This window comes from Phacochoerus africanus, chromosome 1, assembly GCF_016906955.1.
Source record: "Phacochoerus africanus isolate WHEZ1 chromosome 1, ROS_Pafr_v1, whole genome shotgun sequence".
Lineage (NCBI taxonomy): Eukaryota > Metazoa > Chordata > Mammalia > Artiodactyla > Suidae > Phacochoerus > Phacochoerus africanus.
This window is the reverse complement of record NC_062544.1, coordinates 102614058-102636581: the sequence shown is the minus strand read 5'-3', so window position 1 is coordinate 102636581 and position 22524 is coordinate 102614058. Positions and strand designations below refer to the sequence as shown.

The window sequence follows — 22524 nt, the reverse complement described above, 5'->3', positions numbered from 1 at the left end:
GGAAGGGAGGAAAGTGTGACTGCAGAACGTCACTGAGCAAAAGATAGCATAATAGAGTTAACCAAAAATTTTAGGAACTCACATTAGAAAAAAAGTATATTTATTTCCAGGAAGGAAAGGACCTATGCTTTTAAAATTCCTATTATGTGCTAAGCCCAGGCAAAGCACAATACATATTTCTTACACTTATTTCAACTAAGAGACCAACTAATACTATTCCTCAACCACAAACCCTATCAAACAGCAAGATTTTAGTTTCAGCCCCTTTCTTCCTTTTATCTCTGCCTCTGCCAGTCTGATGACTTAAAAACAAACAAACAAAAACCTTTTAAAACAACTTAGTTCTTGGAGAATTTCAAAGGCATTTTACAAAACCCCACATCCTTTAAATTGTATTGCCTAAACAGAACAGAATCTTCTGTGCTAAACTGAAGCCAAGAAACCAAGCATATATGTGGCATGAACTAGCAAGAAAAATATGAAGTAGTAACTATTTCAATATTGTCTTCATTAACTCTGGAAATTTTTTTTTTTTTTTCTTTTTAGGGCCACAACCACAGCATATGGACGTTCCCAGGCTAGGGGTCCAATCGGAGCTACAGCTGCCGGCCTACACCACAGTCACAGCAACATCAGATCCAAGCTGCCTCTGCAAGCTACACCACAGCTCATGGCAATGCCAGATCCTTAACCCACTGAGCAAGGCCAGGTATCGAACCTGCAACCTCATGGTTCCTAGTCAGATTCATTTCCACTGTGCCATGACAGGAACTCCAACACTGGAAATTTTAAATGATTTCTGGTATACTATCTATGAAGATTGTTTTTAAAGAGTACCAAAAGTCTAAAAATTGGAAATTTACAGAGTTTCAATCCCTGGCCCTGCTCAGTGGGTTAAGGACCTGGCATTGCTGTGAGCTGCAGTGTAGGTTGCAAACACGGCTCAGATCTGGCATTACTGTAGCAGGGACCAGCAGCCGCAGTTCCAATTCAGCCCCTATTCTGGGAACCTCCATATGCCACGGGTGCGGCCCTAAAAAAAAGATAAAATAAAAATTGGGAACATTTCTTTAATTTAAATAACTTATCAAGTTCAAAGTACCCAAAAGTCCATTTATATTCACTACGAAACAGCATATATTTCTATGCACAAGCATGTCTGTCAAAAAAAAAAAAAAGAAAAGGAACTGTGGCTCATTGCCTCTTCACACTTTTAGACAATGTTAAATGGGAAACCCTCCTCTAAACTCATCGGTGATACCAAACTTGCAGTTGATTACCCAGTAATGACTTAAAGCTCTTCCCAGACTGGCCAGAAAACACTTTAATGGGAAGCTGAGGCTCTTTGCCATACCTTAGGAAAGAAATCAGACTGTAGGCCCCAGGAAGAAGGGAAAGTTCAAAAGAGCCACATGGACTAGAAGTGGCCTCTCCTGCCAGGTTTTCTTTAGGGAGAGGCTTAGATTGAGAAATACTGTCTATTAAAGAGAAAAACAGGCTGAATTCAAGTATTAATAATAGCATGGAGGATCAAAACCCAAGAAAAAGAAGTGCAAGGACAGAAGAAAGGTGAGTTTACAAGCTTCATACTATAAGAATGTGTATCATATATGTGGTCTTAAAAAAAAATCATCTGCCTCACAGGGAGTTGCCTTGTGGCTCAGCAGGTTTCAAACCCAACTAGTATTGATGATGATGTGGGTTCAATCCCTGGCCTCACTCAGTGGGTTGCTGTGAGCTGTGGTGTAGGTCACAGATGCAGGTTGGGTCCTGTGTGGTTGTGGTTGTGGTTGTGGTTGTGGTTGTGGTTGTGGCTATGGCTGTGGCTGGCAGCTGTATATCTGATTCAACCCCTAGCCTGGGAACTTCTACATGCTAAGAGTGCAGCCCTAAAAAGAAAAAAAAGTCATCTGTCTCATAAAATACATTGTGTACAAAAGCAGATGAGGAAAGGCAGGTAGGATGACCCACGAATCCTGCTGGACAATAAACAAGTGCAGATAGTGATCAAATCACAAAGGCCACAGTACACTCTGGTTCAGTCTAAAACTACAACCTGGTCTCCATTTCAAATTCTTTCTTGATGTACAGAAACTGGGTAAATCAACAAAAGACATGTCTAAAAGTAGCTCTGTATCAACCCCTGCTCAAAAATATTCAGGGCTACCCCCCCAGTAACCTCCAGGAAAAACTCTGAAAACATTCCAGGGCCTCCTTACCTTGTGTAGCCCTAAACAGAGTCACTTCTACCTCCCAGAGCCAGTGTTTTAGCTACTTGTCATTCCAAAATCCATACCTGATTTCCTGTCTTGGATCTTCTGTCTGCACTTTCCTCCTGCCTGAGCTCATCTATCAAAATCAGTGCCCCCTTTTAAAGGCCTGTATACATACATACCTCCTTCTCCACAATGTCCCTGATCCTCCCACAAGTAAACATGAAGACTCCCTTAATAGCTGCTGTTAAACTCTGTATCCCACTATGCCTGGTGGGAACAGCTCCCCTTTCCCACTAAATGGTAAACACCTTAAAGTTAGGGATGGTGTCAATTTTCATCTCCTCCATTCTGGTGATAAAGTGCCAAATGTAGTAAGCACTCAATAAATATGCAGTAAATTAAACTGAATATCTGCTACCAATTTTCAATATTTACCATAAAGTATGATGACAGAATGAAAGACTACTCATTTTTAGTAACCAAAGAAGTACCCTGAGTGCTGAAGACAGAGGTCAGAAAGAGCCTCCTCAACACAGACTCCCAGCCACCTGTTATCGGGGGCTGCCCGTGCCTCTAAAAGTCCCTTCTAGCCGCCTCTCAAGTCACGGTCTAGGGATAACTGCAGAGCCCTGAGAGCACAAGCTTAGACCTGGCTGAGCTGGCACTGCCCCAGAATGTAGCCCAGGCTGTGCTAGGCCTTCCTTCAGGAGGACTCAATCTCTCTGGGATCTCACCTACACACACTTGCAACCTCCAAAAGATTCAAGTTGAAGCCGTTATACTCTCTTCATTTCGCAGATTGAGAAAAGGTTAAATAATTTATTTAGCAACAACACTGGGATCACAGCTTTAGACTCAAATGTGAACCAAAGTAGCTCAAGTTCCAAGAGGCTATTTTTCTTAAAGATATACCTTTCCCCCTTCCTTGCTATAGGTAATTCTCAACTATTTATACCATCTTAATGCAGGCTGCTATCTAGTCAAGGCATAATAAGAGAAAGTTATATTGCATTAGTTAGCTTTTTTAAAAAAAGACAAGAAGAAAATTGGTTTTAGCTATCTCTTAAATATAAAAAAAAAGTCCTTAAGAAAAAAAGGCACTGAATTACTGTGAATAAATATATCCCTCTCACGATGCATTCAGAATCACACTAGATGTTACTTTAATTTGAACTATTTGACACAATGAAATCAGATTTTGATATCAAGGATTTAAATGACTTCTAGCCCTATAACTACTGGTGTTTAGTTGAATCTACAATCCATACATTCATAATATTCTTTTAAGAGATTTCCTTATGCTCTTACTTTTCAGGTTTTAAATATATTTGCCAAATCAACTCCCGAACTGGCTTAGCACTCAGTAACCCCCACAGACTCATAAATTTAAAAAACACTGACTGTTTCTTAGAAAACTCATCCCATTCTCAGCCAATATATAAGGACAATGTAAAAGTCTGCAAAGGTAAAAAATTGAAACAGTATCTTCAAATGAAACAATTGCTTCAATTGAAAAATTCTGAGGAAAGACTGATGAATTTTCCTAAATGCATTCAATTCAATGCAAGATGAATTTACAAAATGTCCAATATAAGGCTCTTTTTAAAAAGACTGCAGGACATATAAATAACCATAAGACAAGACTCCACACTCAAAGTCCTTATAATAAATTTAACATTCTAGAAAACAAATTAACCAAGTATTACTACTTATACAATGTGGTTATTTTTAATAATTTTTTAATAAATTTTTATTAATATGATCAATATTCCACATGTGAAAAATGACTTTCTTACAGTGACTAAAGTAAAATTTCAAATATCCCTACATAGTCATTCTTAATTAAGACCATTTCCAATACTATCCATGCTATCCTCAAGTCTCCATGAAAATAAAATCTATTCTAACTTTAAGATCTGAAGTCAAAAATAAAAATTGCCATGTTTCACATCAAGTTAATGAAATTTTGATTTTTATTATTTAGCATATCCACTTTTTTAAATTAATATTTTATAAATGTAATACATATAAGCAAGATTCATCAATTTACTTTTGCAAACTAAGAGCAATACACAATTACCTATTGGCTACTATTGGTAGGTATGGTCTAGAAATATACAACATTTCTATGTGTATTAAAAATGGAATATATTTCCTTTTAAATTACACAACATGCCAAATCACCAGACATGATTTATACCTTAGTCTCACGACCCATCATATACTCAAAAAGCACTTTTCGCAAATACTCAAACTCGGTAGGTTCTCCAAAGAGCGAGACATCAGTATGGTACAAGTTGCCACCTGTCAAATAAAAGAGAGAGATAAAACTGTAAATACAAAATCAAATAAGCCATTTATTACTACTTAGAAAAAGATAAACTAAAAAACTGTTAAAGGATCCAGAGAGAGAGGCACCACTCCTGTACTAATTATATTGCATTGTATATAATATATTGAATTTGCATTGCATATACACTAAGCATTCCAACTGGTATTTTTCCCTTGGAAGAGAAAGTAAGAATTATTATAGCAATTTTATTTCTCACATCCCCCCTCAGCATTGCCCTTCTCTTTCTTCTTCTTCTGACATGACAATTTAAGAAGACTATGCCTAAGGAATATAAATATCCCTTAAAACCAGTATTTCTCTCCTAATTATTATATGGTTGGCTTCAGATATTCTATAATGACTAAAATGTACAATCATTTTTATTCTGTTAAGGAGTTTAGTAGTTCAGAATAATATTCTAGTTTTTCTAGTATTCCAAACCTAAAAGCGCTAGAGTTTAAATCAAGTTTTCTAGGAGTTCCCGTTGTGGCTCAGCGGTTAAAGAACCCAACTAGCATCCATGAGGACGCAGCTTCAATCCCTGGCCTCGATCAGTGGGTTAAGGATGCAGCATTGCCGTGAGCTGTGGTGTAGGTCGCAGATGTGGCTCGGATCCCATGTTGCTGTGGCTGTGGCATAGGCTGGAGGCTATAGCTCCTATTAGACCCCTAGCCTGGGAACTTCCATATGCCGCTGGGTGGGGCCCTAAAAAGACAAAAAAAGGGCAAAAAAAAAAAATCAGTCAATCAATCAATCAAGTTTTCTAAAATGTTTTGAAACACAATGTAGATAAAGCAACTTGGAAATGCATGAAATATTAATCCATTATAGCGGTTTTCAAATACTTTATTCAACATCTTAGGACTATCATAAAAAGTTAGAGTTCATCTTCTAATCAAGCTCCATTTCAATTTAAAAATAATAAGTATAGAACTGGTATATGAAGTCATGCTATGATTAACTTTAATCTGGATAAATTCATAAGCACACATTATGTAAAGTGTATATTTGCATCCACTTCTAGCATTATGACACACTAGGTAATCTAAAAAGCACTCTGCACCAAGAACATCTAAATGCTGCACAAAAAAATTCTAAGATCACAGGAAATCCCCAAAGGGGTGGAGGAACAGAGAAAAATGAAACCACAAAAATAACAGGAAGGCAGATGGGACTCTGGGGATGCCTAAGGGGCAAAAGTCCACATTGAGAGTTTTTGTTAAGAAATCAGAGACTGGGCTCTGGGTCCCTGCAAAGTGGGAGAGCTGAAACACAGATTCTGATATAAAACAAAGCAACTGCCTACGTAAAAGGGAACTTACTAGGAAATCTGTCTCCGCCTCTGTTCTAAGTGGAAAAAAAAATGGGGGGGGGGTCACCTGAGAATGTGTGATCATGGACCTACTCTTAGGGTCCAGGGTACAAAGTTACAAGAAACTTTACAACTAAGAATCCTATAACTAAGAAAGTAAACTCATGAAGGCTAGTTTTGCCCCTGGAACCTAACCGAAACAAATACAAATCTTCTTTGACAAAATCCTTAATATAGAACCTTCCAGATTATCTATCACAGGTTATATTCAGTTAAATGGGTTCACGATTTTTTAAAAAAAACTCACCACATTACAGGAGATGGACCCCCATGAGGAAGAATCAGAAACGAGAAAGATTTACACTTTAAAAGGTTGATATTACAGTTATGCACACAAAATGTAAACTATGTTGAAATTTTTAAAACGATAAAAGATAGTTTTTTGTTTGGTTGGTCTTTTTTTTTTACTTTTTAGGGCTGCATCTGTGGCATATGGAGGTTCCCAGGCTAGGGGTCTAATCGGGGCTACAGCTGCCAGCCTATGCCACAGCCACAGCAACACCAGATCCAAGCCGCGTCTGCAAACTACACCACAGCTCACGGCAACGTTGGATCCTTAACACAGTGAGCAAAGCCAGGGATCGAACTTGCAACCTCATGGTTACTAGTCGGATTCATTTCCACTCTATCACAATGAGAACTCCCGAAAAGACAGTACTGAAGAAGTAAAACTATATTGGTAAATGACATGATCTCATACACAGAAAATTCTTAGGAATCTACTAAAAAACTAATAGAATACACAAAGTCAACAATGTTGCAGGATTTCTATCTACTTGCAAGGAACACTCTGAAAACGAAATTAAGAAAACAAATATTATCTAAGCACAACAATCTTAAAAACAATAAAATATTAGGAATAAATTTTTAAAAAGAAATACAAAACTTTCATCCTAAAAATGATAAAACATTGTTGAAAGACTTAATACTGTTAAGATGGCAATACTCCCTAAACTAATTTAGTGATTCAAAACAATCCTATCGAAATCCCTCCTAGCGTCCTTGCAGAAACTGACAAACTGAACCTAAAATTCACAGATAAATTCAAGAGATTCAGAAGAGCCAAGAAATTCCTATGGTGGTGCAGCAACAAATCTGACTAGTATCCATGAGGATGCTGGTTCAATCCCTGGCCTCGCTCAGTGGGTCGGGGATCCAGTGTTGCTGTGAGCTATGGTGTAGGTCACAGACGCAGCTCAGATTGTGCATTGCTGTGGCCAGCAGCTGGAGCTCCAAATCGACCCCTAGCCTAGGAACTCCCATGTGCTGCCTGCAGCCCTAAAAAAAAAAAAAAAAAAGAGCCAAAACTATGTTGAAAAAGAACAACAAATTTAGAGGATTCACTGTCAATTTCAAAACTTAAAACAAAGCTATAGCAATCAAGACAGTGTGGTAACTGGCATAAAGATAGGTATATTGATCAATGGAAAAGAAAATAAATAAATTCATAAACAATTGATTTTTTAACAAGAGTGCCAATATAGTTCAATGGGGAAAAGAATGTTTTTCAACAAATTGTATTGGGACATTGGATATCCACACACAAAAGAATGAAGTTGGACTCCAGTCTTACACCATATATAAAATTTCACTCCAAATCGATCAAAGAAACAGCAGAGCTAAAACTATAAAATTCTCTGATGGAAACAAAGGAGTACATCTTCATGACCTTGGATTAGGTGACAGTTTCTCAAAGATGACACCAAATGCAAAAACAATATATAGATGCTAATTTTTAATCTTCCTATAAATTCAACACAACCTTAATTAAAATCTTCCCAGGTGTGTATGTGTAACTTGATGATCTGATTCTAAAATTTACATGGACATTTGAAGAGCTAAGATTAGCTAAGACACTCTTGAAGAAAGAAGTAGGACAGTTTCCCCAACCAAACTGCAAGACATATTAGGAGGTCATTGTAATTAACAGAATGAGGTATTAGAGCAGGCACAGACAAATCAATCAATGGAAAAGACCACAGAAGTGCCAGAAACAGACCCTTAAAAATATGGACTAACTGGGAGTTCCTGCCATGGCACAGTGGGTTAAGACTCCAACTGCAGCAGCTTGGGTTGCTATAGAGAAGCAGGTTCCACCTCTAGTCTAGAACAGTGGGTTAAAAGATCCGGTATTGCTACAGCTGAGGCGCAGGTCACAGCTGTGGCTCTGATTCAATCCCTGGCCCAGGAACTTCCATATGTCATGGGTGCGGCCATTAAAAAAAAAAAAAAAAACACAGACTAACTGAAACTGGTAAGTAGATAAAATTTACACTGTTTTTCTTGCATGAAATGGACCTCAGGGTAACCGTATAATGTGGGAAAGTTTCTGTTTATAGAAGAATTTCAGTTAATATACACTTAAGGAATGACAGCATTTGACTCTAACCAATATATAATGCCTAACAAAATAAGAGGTCCAGGAAAACAGTCACCAATGGATGCTAAAATCTAAGATAAAAGGTGATGGATCAGACTGAGAACACCTCGAAGTGTGTAAAATATCTTAAAATTACAAATATATGCTGTGTCTTCTGAAGTTAGGCAACATGCTCCCTTTATGAGTTGCTACAGCCAATAACACAAACCTAAATCTCATCAAGCCTCTAGTTCTAACCACTGGGGGATGCAGAACCAAGAATTCAAAATGTTTCAAATTAAAGTACAAATTAAAGAGTTTCCATCCTGGCTCAGCGAACCTGACTAGTATTCATGAGGATGTGGGTTCGATCCCTAGCCTCGCTTAGTGGGTTAAGAATCTGGTGTAGCCATGAGCTATGGTGTAGGTCGCAGATGCAGCTTGGATCCCCTGTTGCTATGGCTATGGTGTAGGCTGGCAGCTGCAACTCCAATTCAACCCCTAGCATGGGAATTTCCAGATGCCATTGGTTTGGCCCTAAAAAGACACCCACACACAAAAAAGTACAAATTGGTTTCTTCCAAAAATAAATGACAAAAAGAAAAAGAGAGAGGGCGGCGTTCCCATTATGGCTCAGCAGGTTAAGAACCCGACTAGTATCCATGAGGACCAGAGTTAGATCCCTGGCCTTGCTCAGTGAGTTAAAGATCTGGCATTGCTGTGAGCTATGGTGCAGGCTGCAGATGCGGCTCAGATCTGGTGTTGCTGTGACTGTGGTGTAGGCCAAAGACTTCAGTTCCAATTCAACCTCTAGCCTGGTAGTTTTCATATGCCAACAGTGCAGCCCTAGATGATTTAAAAAAAAAGAAGAAGAAGAAAGGAAGGAAGGGGAGAGAGAAGGAACCTAGAGTTTAAGGGAGATTTAAGTGATTTCTCAGTCAAACGCAACATATGGGCACTGTTTGGCTCCTGATTCAAATGAATCAACTGTTTAGCACCACTGCAAGAAAACATCTATGCAACTACAGGTTTGGACTGAATATTGGAGGCAGTAATATTAAGAAATTACTGTGAATTTTTTAGGTGTGCTATTAGCATTACTGTTATTTTTTAAGAGCCCTTTGTTTAAGTATAAACTGAAATATTTGCAGATGAAATAAGATACAATATCTAGGACTTTTAAAAAATAATCCAGGGGACTAAGGATAGGAAAGTATGGGATACAAAAAAATAAGACTAGATATGTCTTGATAATAGTGGAAGACAGAAAAAAAAAGAAAAAGAAAGAAATAAAATGACAGATAATCTGATTTTAAAAGGCAAGGAAGATGCAGATAGGAACTGGACTGAATGAATGAAGGAACAAATGAACAATCAAATAAGATGTTCAACCTGATAACCAGTAATAAAAATGCAATTAAAATTATGAGTTGTCACAGAATTTGTATCAGCAAAACAATAAAAAGCCTTAATATATCCATGGTAAAGAACTGGAATAATGAGAACTCTCACCCACTGCTCAGAGAAGTGGGAATGGCCCCCAAAATACACAAACAGTTTTCTATGTTATTTTTAAACAATACCTACTTTGGCTAACTTAGCAAAGGATATACACAAAAATGTTCATATTCTATGACCCAGAAACTCCACTCAGAGTTGTAGAGAGGAAATATCTCATGCGTGTACTAGGAAACATGGACAAAATACACAAAACTAACAAATGGAAATGAGTAAACCACAGCTACACACAGCACAGATGCATTTCAAACCTTCTATCAAGCAAAAGAAACAAACAGGTCAAACGAATTTACAGTATGATTGTACTACATCAAGCTCAAAAACCAGCAAATATTTAAACAAAATATTGCTTAGAGATACACACATAAGTAGTAAATGATGAAGAGCAAGAGTATGCCTAACATAAAGTCAGAAAAAAAAGTCAGTACGGAATAAAGACATTATTGTAGAGGTATACAGAGAGGCTTCTAAAGGAGCAGTAATGTTTCCTTTGTGCATGATGGGTGCTCATTTTCTATTTTCTCTTACTCTTTAAAGAGGCAGCAAGGTGGAGAGACTGATGTGCATATTCAACCAGATCACTTGGACTCTGGACAGGGTTAAATGAGTTGATAGACAAAATGTGTTTTATAACAGTGCTTGGCACTGAGTATTATATGTGTCAGTTATTTTTAAAACTGTACATAAGTGTCCATTTTACAATTTGAAACAGAGAAAACAAAAATTAAATAAAAATTAAGTTAAAAAAAAATCACTCCTATTCTCTCTGCAACTGCTGAGCACTGATTCAGCAGCTCTATGCCAGAGCCACACATGTTGACCTAGCTATGGCAAGCAATCTTCTGAGCAGCAGTCTTCTCTGCAATGAGCCACAGGAAACTTCCAACTAGTTTTCTCTCTTTTTTTGAAGTGTGTTTTGGAAAGAATCTAAAGTAAGTCTTTGTTTAATTAAAAACTGTATAATACCTTATGTTATTTCCTAACAGTAAGTAAAAGTTTTCAAAAACACAAAAGAATGTGAAATAGCTTAGATTCCTGTCCTAGCACCTTCCATGACAAAACAGAAAGCTTTCCAAAGCACTTAGCAAAATAAAACTGTTCTTAGTGCAGTGAAACTGAGAATGGAAATTGTTAGATTATTCTAAGTTATATCTCAAGGGAACAACTACATAAAGACTCAAGCTCATCTTTAAAATCCTTTGTAAGTGGCATACATAATTTAAGTCAAGAAACAAAATTTCCAAGTCATCCTTCCCTATCTTGAAATAAGTATTTTTACGAAGTTATTTTCTCCTTAAATCCTGGTTTAAAAATAGCAATTAGCATTATTGTAATAATAAAAAGGCAGAAGCATTTGAGTTCTCGCTGTGGCTCAGAAGTAACAAACCCAACTAGTACCCATGAGGATGCACGTTTGATCCCTGGCCTTGCTCAGGGGGTTAAGGATCCAGCATTGCCGTGACTGTGGTGTAGGCTGGCAGCCACAGCTCTGATTAGACCTCTAGCCTGGGAACTTCAATATGCCTAAGAGTGGCCCTAAAAAGCAAAAAACAAAACAAAACAAAAAAAAAGGAGTTCCGTCATGGCGCAGTGGTTAACGAATCCAACTAGGAACCATGAGGTTGCGGGTTCGGTCCCTGCCCTTGCTCAGTGGGTTGACAATCCGGCGTTGCCATGAGCTGTGGTGCAGGTTGCAGACCTGCTGTGGCTCTGGTGTAGGCTGGTGGCTACGGCTCTGATTAGACCCCTAGCCTGGGAATCTCCATATGCCGAGGGAGCAGCCCAAGAAATAGCAAAAAGACAAAAAAAAAAAAAGGAATAAATAAATAAAAGAAACCAGAAGCATCTAAAATATATAACTCTACGTTTGTATGTGTCTAGGTAGTGCATTTCATAAATGTTTGTATCCACACAGAAGAGTCTGGAAAAATATATGTAAATTGTAAACTAGGTCCATCTGGAGAGTGGAGAATAAACTGGGAACTTACAGTTTCATTTTAACACTGAAGAATTGTTTAATTTTTTTTAACAATAAATAAGCATTAATTTTGTTTTAGACTACTACAATTCTTTTCATAAAACTAGCTGTTACTAGTGAATTACAAAGATAAAGCATATTTCTTGTAAAGAATTAGATTAGCAAAAACAAAACTAAAATCAGTCTTAAGTTCACCAAAACATGGCAACAATGGAAAACATGACATGAGAGATCACTCCTACCTTTATAAGGTGTCCCCACAGCTGTTGCATATAGGTTCTTTTCATATTTCTTCAAACGATCTTCTAAATTGTGTATCTAAAAATATCACATCATAAGATTCATATGGAGATCATATGTTTAAAAAAAAGGACCACTGTAGGAGTTCCTATTGTGGCTCAGTGGTTAAGGAATCCAACTAGGAACCATGAGGTTGCGGTTTTGATCCCTGGCCTTGCTCAGTGGGTTAAGGATCCAGCATTGCCATGAGCTGTGGTGTACTCCGATCCTGCATTGCTGTGGCTGTGGCGTAGGCCAGCAGCTACAGCTCTGACTGGACCCCTAGCCTGGGAACCTCCATGTGCCGTGAGTGCAGCCCTATAAAGAGAAAAAAAAGACTACTGTAGCCACTAGATTTTGAATGCAGAAATATAGGCAAGAAAAAAAATTAATACACATGGTTTCTTTGATATGATACCAAAAGCATAGATGATATAAAGAAAAACAACATATAAAACTTCTGTGCCTCAAAGGACATTATGAATAAAGTGAAAAGACAACCCAGAGAATGGGAGAAAATACTTGTGAATCATATTTCTAATAAAGAACTTACATCCAGAATATGTAAAGAACAGTTACAATTCGACAAAAAAAAAACCCCAAATAACCCAACTAAAAAAAAAATAACCAAAAGACATTGCTCCAAAAAAGACATACAAATGATAAGACACTCAACTTATCAGTCATTAGGTTAGTGCAAATTACAACCATAATGAAATACCACTTCATACCAATCAGAACAGCTATAATCAAAACATTTGCTGGAATCCAATCTCCTGGGATAAATCATGATGGAAAATTATATATATATATAAAGAATGTATATATACGTATGTATGACTGAGTCACTTTGCTGTACAGCAAAAACTGGCACAAGATTGTAAATAAACTAAACTTTAATAAAAAATTTAAAAATAAATACAGCAGTTATTCACATTCAAGAAAAAAAAAAATTGCTGGAGAGGATGTGGAGAAATTGAAATTCTTACACTTTGTTGGTCAAAATGTAAAATGATGTCCACAATGTAAAACCATTTGATGGGTCCTCAAAGAGCTAAACATAAAATTACCATATGATTTAGCAATTCGAGCTCTGAGTATAGGAAACAGGTGCTCAAACAAAAACTTGTAAACAATGTTCCAAGCAGCACTATTCACAATAGGCAAAAGGCAGAAACAACCCAAATATTCATCAACTGATGAATGAATTTAAAAATGTGGCCATAAAAAGGAGTGAAGTACTGATATATGCTGTAACATGGATATGTTCAAAACATCATGCTTAAGTGAAAGAAGCCAAATTAGGGAGTTCCCGGCGTGGCGCAGTGGTTAACGAATCCGACTAGGAACCATGAGGTTGCGGGTTCGGTCCCTGCCCTTGCTCAGTGGGTTAACGATCCGGCGTTGCCGTGAGCTGTGGTGTAGGTTGCAGATGCAGCTTGGATCCCGCGTTGCTGTGGCTCTGGCGTAGGCCGGTGGCTACAGCTCCGATTGGACCCCTAGCCTGGGAACCTCCATATGCCGCAGGGGCGGCCCAAGAAACAGCAAAAAAAAAGACAAAAAAAAAAAAGAAAGAAGCCAAATTAAAAAGGCCAGATATTACATGATTTTAATATAAAATACTCACTATGGGCAAATCCATAAACACAAAAAGCAGATCAATGGTTGTGAGAGGCTGGGGGAAGGAATAGGGAGTGACTGCTTAATGGGTATGGGGTTTGCTTTGGAGTGACTAAATATTATGGAACTAGAAAATGGTGACGGTTTCGCAACACTGGGAATGAACTAAACATCAAGGAATTGTGTACTTTTAAAATTTTATGTTAAGTGTATTTTACCACCCCCCAAAATAATACAAAAAGTGTTATGCTAAGAATAATCTGAAGATCTGAAGATGCTAAGAGAATTTAAAAGCAATAAACTTTAGATAAGAAAAGCAAAACCACTAGGAAATAGAAAAAAAAAAGTAATAAGGGACTTAGAATCTATCCTTATGAATTAAAATTTTTTTTTGTTTTTTTCTTTTTAGGGTCACATCCATGGCATATGGAGGTTCCCAGGCAAGGAGTGAGATTGGAGCTGTAGCCGCTGGCCTACACCAGCCACAGCAACATCAGATCCGAGCCGCGTCTGTGACCTATACCACAGCTAATGGCAATGCCGGATCCTTAAGCCACTGAGCAAGGCCAGGGATGGAACCTGCAACATCATGGTTCCTAGTTGGATTCATTTCCAACACGCCATGACGGGAACTCCGAATTTTTTTAAATATTATGAAAGATTTCAAATATACTCAAATATAGAAAGTATAGTACAATTAATGCCCATATACCCATCCATCACCTAGTTTCAACAAATGTGAACATTTCTGTATATGCAAATTTTTTTTTAAATTAGAAAACTCTTAGAGATGTGGCCTTCAAACTTAGCCTGCTGACTTTAAATACTATTCCTTCAGAGTTTGGAAAATGACTTAACTCAATATCATGCACCACATATACACATATACTGGTGTTTACATGCTTGTGCATCCTTCTAGGTACACACACATGATCCTATTTAAATCAAATTACTGGATAATATATGCACAAATAACATTAAATCAAGATAATTTAACCACAAGAAAAAAGCAGTAAAGACTGATGTTAATGTGTTTTTCCCTCTGATAAAAGCAAAAATTACTTCTTTTGTAGAACTTAAGTTACTACAAACTGAACCAACACAAAACTGTTAACCAACATGATAAGTGCTAGAATAACCGGATGCAAATGTTCTTATTTAAATACATGTGATCAGGAGTTCCCGTCGTGGCGCAGTGGTTAACGAATCCAACTAGGAACCATGAGGTTGCGAGTTTGGTCCCTGCCCTTGCTCAGTGGGTTAACGATCCGGCGTTGCCATGAGCTGTGGTGTAGGTTGCAGACGCGGCTCGGATCCCGCGTTGCTGTGGCTCTGGCGTAGGCTGGCAGCTACAGCTCCGATTCGACCCCTAGCCTGGGAACCTCCATATGCCACGGGAGCGGCCCAAGAAATAGCAACAACAACAAAAAAAAAGACAAAAGACAAAATAAATAAATAAATAAATAAATAAATAAATACATGTGATCACAAATTTATAAAGAACCTCTAGCACTTCTGAATTTGGAAATAAAATTTCCTGTGTGAGACAAATTGCAAAGCAACTATTAAATGAGTATTAGATCAGCACTTTTTTTTTTAAATTAGCTAAATGAGTTCTAAGAACATACATAAATTAGTCATTTCAAAACAAAAGGCACCAATTAAACTTGTACCTGTTCTCTGAACTCTTGCTCTTTCAACTTTGAATCACTGATTAGAGTAGTCTTCTGTGCTAGTTGTGTCTGAAAGAACAAAAACACCAGATCTGAGACACATATGGGTTTCATCATTGCCTGGACACACTTCTATACTGCTCGGTAAATTTTCCCTTGTTAAAACAAATCTCCTAAGTTTTAACTTAAAACACAAAATGTTCCTAAAAATGGACCACCTCGACTCAAATTCAATGAAAAACTAGTCCTACCTGCAGCTCCATAATGGTTACCTAAAAAAATTGGAAAGAAGAAAAAATTAGTGCATATAATAAAATCCACAAGAAACAGTAAAATGGAGCAATATGAAAATACAAGGAAACAAGAATTCAGTGTTATAATAGTCTTAAGAGAGTGGTCAGATCTGAGATGAGACAACATTAAATATTTGCTTTTAAACTTGGTCTGTTTTGCTATACAAACTATTATAGTATAAATATACACAAACATAGGTAAACACAAAGAGAAATGACTGGCAGGTCACTTACCAAACTCCTAACAATGATTACCACTTGGGAAAAGGAGGTACCCACTAGAAGGGGTGGATTCTATATACTTCTGCATTATCCGACTTTTTTTTTTTTTTTTTTTTTGGTCGTTTTAGGGCCACACCCACAGCATATGGAAGTTCCCAGGTTAGGGGTGAGATCAGAGCTGTAGCTGCTGGCCTACACCACAGCCACAGCAACGCCAGAGCCAAGCCAAGTCTGCACCTACACCACAGCTCACAGCAATGCTGGATCCTTAACCCACTGAGCAAGGCTAGGGATTGAACCTGCATTCTCAGGGATACTAGTCAGATTTGTTACCACTGAGCCACAACGGGGACTCACTCCCTGACTTTTTTTTTAATAACAAGAATATATCCATGTATTATTTGTATAATTTTTAAAAATCAAACATATTAACATCCATTTAAAGCACAGAGTCCCTTTAGCAAAAATGCTAAAGGACTGTTTCTGGGAATCCACTCCAAGCAATAATCACAAATTATTTTTCATTGACCTCAACAGTGATATTACAATTCAAGATATCCTAGAAGCACCTAAAGATGCTCAAGAAGTAAAAGAATAGAAATACATAAAAAATAAAATAGAAAAATATTTTTAGAGTAGAAGTAAAAGGATATTCCTCTCTTTCCTAATGATACAAGGTAAAGGACTCCAAAGACCTTATGAATATTAATTTCATAATGTTTCAATACTCTATGATATCTTGACATGGGTCTAAATGCTACTATATGCAGCATTAGTACCTATTCTGATACTAAGGAAAATAATGTTAGAAAGGTAAAATACATGTATTTGTCACATAGAAAGTAGTATTTAATAGCAGCTAGTATATTCAAATTGTGACCAAATGGCAAAACAAATTTAAAAACAAAAAACTAAAAGAACTTAATAGCTATTGAAGAAAGAGAGTCCACCCCGCCTTGCTTGTTGCTAATAACCAAGAGATATGTACCAAGTGGCACAGTGCAGTAAAGCCCTCTATAAAGTTCTCTTTTCCTCATTTTGGAGAAGTCATCCAGGTAACTGGTTGTCTAGAAAATTGCTGTCTAGTCACTGACTTGTGTAATGAATCCTCTACAAACTGGAAGATGAAGCCATGAACAGTGCCCACCTTTCCCAAGGCCCTCCCAACAGTGCTATGAAGACCACAATGGGTAAGTGAGAACAGTTTAGAAGAGTACACTGCTGGGCTTCTTGAACTGCGGTCCACATGCCCTGTGGATATGTACTTACTGGAGCACATAGCAGGACAGGAAGCCAGGGATAAAGATGGTCTAGCTTTCACAGTATCAATTATACTTAAAGAGTGGGATTATTAAAAAGTTTAGATATACAGTACCTGATCTCTTTGAACTCAGTCCAATTTTCCAAAATAATCCCACTGCATCTACATCTGGTCCATTAACCAAGGAGAAAAACAGACATTGTTTTTCTCAAAGGTATATAACTTAAAAAAAATTTTTTTTAACGTGACTACAAATAAGGATTATTATAGAGTAGAATATAAAATTTAGATGAATTTTTTAGCACAAAATCTAAAATCACCATACTTTCTATAGACTTTTTTTGGCTATGCTCAGGGCCATGAGGTTAAGTGAACTCTGCTGTTCTCTCCCTGGGAAAGACTGAGAAGCACTGGTATCACAGAAACATCTGGCTCCGAAGTCTGGCACATTGGGTTCAAATTTCCAACAAAACATTTACTGAATTTTATTTAATCTCTTTGAACCTTAGTTTCACTGTCTGTAAGAAAGGCAAAAATCTCCCACTTGAAAGTTTTTTGTTCAGATTAAATGAGGTAAGTATGTATGTCAGCCAGTATGTCAATGAAAAGGACAATGATTTTCAAGGAATGAGTGAGGCCAAGTCCACTTCCTCACTTTGTCACTGCCAGGGTTCTCTTCTTGCTCTAGCCGTTGCTGGTATTTCTTCTGCAGCTCCTCAAGTTGAGCCTGCAGGTCCAATACTTTTGCAGTCATTTCTTCCTCACGAGCCTTTAGAATTAAAAAAATATGTTAATGAACATATCAGAAAGAATGCAGTAAAGAAGCAACAAGATAGAAAACTACCTCTGCAGGAGAAACAAATACTTAAACATTTTTACAAACACAAATCAATGGTTTTACTATAATTTATTACTATGCTCTAACTACTTTTTCATGCCCCACTTTTAACTCCAAGCCCTTTTAAAAACTGTTCACTATCCATAGGATTGTTCTTCCCAACGTCAGTCTTCCTGTCCCCTCCACATAAAGCTCATCAAGCTGTTTCTTCTCCCCTAAACTAGGGTTCCCAGGTTTAAACAACACTTATATTACAACATTGTGATAAAACTATAGTATAGAATCTGTGTTTCAAGGCTTTGGCCTTTTCTATACTATGATTTGATTTCCAGGAAATATCCAATAATAAAAACTAGTGTTATGCACAGCACTGCTCAACCAGCTAGCAACTTACTTATCACAAGAGGCTGTGGAGGTTTTTCCCAGCCCCTTGGAATGGTTTGTACAAATCAAGATGGTTCTTTGTTCTCGTTAGCAAACCTATACATCTCCTACACATCTGCCTGCAAACCATACCAGTTGTTCTTAGGAATTAAGTGTTCAACTAAAATCTATTTTTGAAAAAAAAAAAATTAGTTACTCTCCAATGTACTGGTAATTAATGTAATATATCCATTTGCCCTAAACTTTGCAGAAAACAGACAAGGCTACACAAGTAATATGTGACTTATTGTTTCAAAAAACCTTCTTATAAAACTTGGCATACAAATCATTCTTTCTTCTGTTTTGAATGCCTTGGTAAAAGGCCACTGGCCATCCTTACATTTTTTTCATTTGTGTTAATAATTGCCACGATTTGCTGTATAAAGCAGTCCAGCCCTTTCCTTGCTCTTATAAATCTTGCAATAACCTTTGTGCTAAAAGAATATCTGGCATTGGAATACTGATCGAATTTGAGTAATGAAGACAGGACAACTGTTTGCTGAGTAAGAGACTAAACAGGAAAACAGCCACAAATAGGTATCTGATTTAACAGAAGCTGACTTGCCAGAACCAAGAAACATCATTCTCAAGAACAGGTTCCAAGACACAAAACAAGGAAATGAACCACAAGACACTTTGAAAAAAATCACTTGTCGTTAAACTTAGACTAAGTGAAAAAGAATGAAACCTTTCTTTCAACATAAGTAAAACAGGGATCTCCACTAACGAGCCTCCCTCGACGTCTTAACTGAGGCACTTTTTAACCCAGCCCCCATCACTAAAACACTACTAACCAGAAATGACTGTAAATACGTTACTGCCCACTGTCCTGGTTTACTGTTTTTATTCTATCATCACATATCCTGCGTGGATGTCTGTGTCAATGTGGTTTAGCCTTGTGTGAAAGAACCACATCTACAGTGGTCAGGCCCAGATGCTGATTATGACAATTAGCCAGGTCTGCCGTTTCCTCTGACAGCTGGGGGATACTAATCTAAAGCAAGTCATCTAAGAATGAGAAAAGAACCCTAGATGTGTCATTTCTAACTTAAGAAACAGTTATATAATTTCCTTTGTAAAAGCTTTCTGTCTTCAGGAGGGAGGTGGGGAGGGGGGAACAATACTGCTTGCCCTGAAGTAAAAATGATAAGAAAAACTAGCTTAATTGAATATTTATGCACATACATGGAAATTATGTTTTAATGTACCCCAAAGCCAAATCACTAAAATAAAGTAAATGTCAAAAAGAAACGAGTTTTGCATCTAACATAGCTTTAGGAGCTACTTCCTCCCAGAGAGACTGTTGAAAGGTTGGGACAAAGGCAGGTAGCTCCCTTACTTGTGAGACTCAACTCCTTTCCGATGTCATCACCCGCCTCTTCCCAAATGAATTCTCCCTTGCCCTACCACTGTCACCTCCTCCAAGTTTGCCAAGTGTCTAGTATGTGCCAAGTGTTTAGCTAGGTCCTCAAGACCAGAGATGAACAATAAAATCTGTGCCCACAAGATGCTAACAGTCTAAGAGAGAGGACAGACAATACCAATACATTCCTACATATGTATGTAAGTATGACAAAAACTACATGTTGTAAGTGAAGTAATAAATACAGAGTACCAACGGAAGAGAGATACAGTTAATTCTATTTTAAGGAGTTTCACACTATGGAAAACAGTATGGAGGTTCCTCAGAAAACTAAATATAGAATTAACATATGATGCAGCAATCTCACTCCTGGGCATATATTGGGACAAAACTATAATTCAAAAAGATACATGCACCCCCATGTTCATAGCAGCACTACTCACAATAGCCAAAGCATGGAAACAACTTAAATGTCCACTGAGAGATGAATGGATTAAGAAGATGTGGTACACATAAACAATAGAATACTACCCAGCCATAAAAAAAAGAGCAAAGGAGTTCCCGTCGTGGCGCAGTGGTTAAGGAATCCGACTAGGAACCATGAGGTTGCGGGTTCGGTCCCTGCCCTTGCTCAGTGGGTTAACGATCCGGCGTTGCCGTGAGCTGTGGTGTAGGTTGCAGACGCAGCTTGGATCCCGCGTTGCTGTGGCTCTGGCGTAGGCCGGTGGCTACAGCTCCGATTCAACCCCTAGCCTGGGAACCTCCATATGCCGCGGGAGCGGCCCAAGAAATAGCAACAGCAACAACAGCAACAACAACAAAAAGACAAACGACAAAAAAAAAAAAAAAAGAGCAAAGTAGGGAGTTCCCCTGTGGCTCAGCAGGTTATGAACCCCATCAATATCCATGAGGATTTGGGTTCAATCCCCGGCCTCATTCAGTGGGTTACAGTGGTGCAGGTCACAGACGTAGCTCAATCCCATACTGCTGTGGCTGTGGCGTAGGCTGGCAGCCACAGCTCCAATTCAACCCCTAGCCTGGGAACTTCCTTCTGCTTCAGGTACAGGCCTAAAAAGACAAAAAAAGGCAGGGGGGGGGGGAGAACAAAATAATGCCATTTGCAGCAACATGAATGCAACCAGAGATTATCATACCAAGTGAAGTAAGTCAGAAAGAGAAAGACAAATACCATATGATATTATTTATATGTGGAATCTAAAATATGGCACAGATGAACCTATCTACAAAATAGAAACAGACTCCCGGACATAGAGAACAAACCTGTGGTTGCCAGGAAGGAGGAGGGATGGAGTGGGATGGAATGGGATGGAGTGGGATGGAGTGGGATGGAGTGGGTGTTTTGGCTTAGTAGATGCAAACTATTACATGCAGAATGGATAAGCAATGAGGTCCTGCTGTAAAGCACAGAGAACTATACCCAGTCTCTTGGTAAAGACCATGATGGAAGATAATATAAGAAAGGGAATGTATATACATGTCATGACTGGGTCACTTTGCTGTACAGCAGAAATTGGCACAACCTTGTAAATCAACTATACTTTAATAAAAAAAAATTTAAGTTTAGAAAATATTTTAAGGGGTTTTAAAAAACTAAGTAAAAACAATATGATGCAAAAAAGCATATTCAAAAAACTAACTTTGAGGTAGGACAGGGAAAAAATAAGAATATATTTCATTTTTTGTTTCTGTTTGCATAAGGAAACACAAGAATATTACATCAGAAACTAATGGTTACCTGTGGCGGGAGAAGGGAACAGGGTGTAGAATACAGAGAATAGCTTGGGTGCAATCTTCATTATAGGCTATTCTCCAAGTAGAATTTTTTTCCTCTTTCCTTCTTTTTTTTTCTTAAATGGCCCTACCCATGGCATATGGACGTTCCTAGGCCAAGGATCAAATCCTATGCTGAAGCTGCGGCAACAGTGACTCCTTTAACCCACTGCCCTGGGCCAAGAATTGAACCTGCACTCCCTTGGCGACCCAAGCCATTGCAGTCAGATTCTTAACCCACTGCACCACAATAGTAGCTCCCAAACAGACGTTTTAATATTATTTTGCTCTTTAAACCATGGAATGCATTTGACTCAAAATTTTTTCTAAGTACAAGTTAAATTTAAAACTTTGAAAATAAATGCCAAAAGAGAGATGACAATAGCTGCACTAACTCATGTGCTCTTGAGGCATAAGGAAAAGCTCAAGCAAGGGTGAAATACGGGAGAACAAGCTAAAGCTGAGTTTGGTTGGTACACAGACTGACATGAAGGGGGCAGCAATAGGACAAAGGGAAGCCCCTAGGGGTATTCAGGAGAAGTGATACGATACTGCTTTTGTTTCAAGATAGAAAATAATTCTGAGAAGAGATGAGCATCTTGGGGGATAAAAAAAAACAAGAGCAAGGAGACCAGCTGGGAAATGAACACAGTAGGCCAGATGAGATGGCACATGGCAGCCCAGACCAGAGGAGCAGTGGTGGGGTTTAGAGGAGAGGAACATGCTGTATGATTCACTGAAATACCATGGCCTGAGAGTCTTGTCACATGTTGGCTACCTTGTGGGAGACATAAAATTAAAGCAAGAAAGGTGATTTCTCTGGCTATGAAATCATGAAAGATAAGTAGATTTCATGTCCTAAAAGGTGTGTGGATAGGTGGAGGGGCTGAGAAAGACAGGGGGCCTGAAGCAAGGATGACAAAGTTCTCAGCAATGGTAAGAACATTAGCTAAGACAGTAGAGGCAGGAAAGTGAATATATCTCTG

The 22524-nt window shown here is 38.0% G+C and overlaps 1 protein-coding gene across 5 annotated transcripts in view; it reads right to left on the bottom strand.

Moving 5' to 3' along the window:
* The window catches only part of GOLGA4 (golgin A4), a 121515-nt gene that overhangs the window by 11529 nt on the left and 87462 nt on the right, over positions 1-22524 (bottom strand). For all 5 annotated transcript variants that reach the window (XM_047770164.1, XM_047770165.1, XM_047770166.1 and 2 more), the window contains 5 exons: positions 17779-17892; positions 15599-15619; positions 15348-15416; positions 12018-12093; positions 4417-4520 (listed from right to left, as the gene is read on the bottom strand). In XM_047770164.1, the coding sequence (XP_047626120.1) occupies positions 4417-4520; positions 12018-12093; positions 15348-15416; positions 15599-15619; positions 17779-17892 (384 nt within the window). The remainder of the gene's footprint in view (positions 1-4416; positions 4521-12017; positions 12094-15347; positions 15417-15598; positions 15620-17778; positions 17893-22524) is intronic.